Raw genomic sequence first — 1042 nt, forward strand, 5'->3', positions numbered from 1 at the left:
AAAAAAAAAAAAAAGAAGAAGAGAGACATCTGCTAATCTTGGTAATAATTTGTTTTTAGGTGTTTCTGAAAAATGTGTGACACTTATCTCTGTTTAGAAGATTTTTTTTGTGATAGGAGGGATTATGTTCAGGTTTGCCTATTAAATTTACCAGAAACCCAGTCACAGAGGTGACTGAGAGCATATACTCACCAGGTGAGATGGGCCTGCTGGAACTCGGAGAAGGTGTGTAAGGGATTGGGCTGGACACAGTGCGAGGTCTTAGTCCTTGAGCTGACATCTCATTAAAATACCTACGAGGAGACAGGAGGACATGATCAGAACTGCCTGCATTGAAATAGTTAAGAGAGCGCCTTTGAGAAAATGTTTGGGGTTCACACCATGAGGTCAAAATCCTGAATGTTTAGAGAGTGGTGCTGTAGCTAGGAAACATTATAAACATGGATTCCAGAGCTAATGCTGCTCTACTGTTTGGCAAGTCTCACTCCACAGGGGCATAGGTTAAGGAATCAAAGGATTTTTTCAGCTCAGGATGGAGTCCTGTTGACAGAGCTAAGCTATACAACACAGAGGACTGGCCATTTTCTCCATCACAATAAAACACAGGTAAACATCTTTCTGGTACTCTATATCGAGACAATATCCATCTGATGTTGCCACTGATTTCCCGCATTCCACATCCTCTTCTGAATTCAGCTTGAATATCGAGCAGTTCCCCCTTCAAGGTACTGCTGCAACCATTTCTGAATCATTTTCAGCAAATTTTACTTTCATGTGATATTAATGATACTGTTCAATAATATCTGCATTCTGTTGGATCATCTTTCTTTGGAATGGACACAAATACAGATCTTTTCCAGTTGGTTGGCCAGGTAGCTGTCTTTCAAATTGCTTGGCATAAACAAGTGAGAGCTTCTAGCATTGCAACCATTTGTTGAAACACATCAATAGTATTCCATCAATTCCCAGAGCCTTGTACTTTGCCAATTCCTTCAGTACAGCTTGGACTTCTTCCTGCAATACCATCAATCCTTGATCATTT

General features: G+C 40.4%; 1 protein-coding gene across 1 annotated transcript in view; it reads right to left on the reverse strand.

Annotated features, from left to right (window-relative positions):
- Positions 1-1042, reverse strand: part of CCDC6 (coiled-coil domain containing 6) — a 169134-nt gene that overhangs the window by 25161 nt on the left and 142931 nt on the right. Inside the window, exon 7 of the mRNA XM_007958930.2 lies at positions 193-293. Coding sequence (XP_007957121.1) covers positions 193-293 — 101 coding nt within the window. The remainder of the gene's footprint in view (positions 1-192; positions 294-1042) is intronic.

This window comes from Orycteropus afer, unplaced genomic scaffold (assembly GCF_000298275.1).
Source record: "Orycteropus afer afer isolate SDZICR_OR568_19922 unplaced genomic scaffold, OryAfe1.0 scaffold00016, whole genome shotgun sequence".
Taxonomy (NCBI): domain Eukaryota; kingdom Metazoa; phylum Chordata; class Mammalia; order Tubulidentata; family Orycteropodidae; genus Orycteropus; species Orycteropus afer.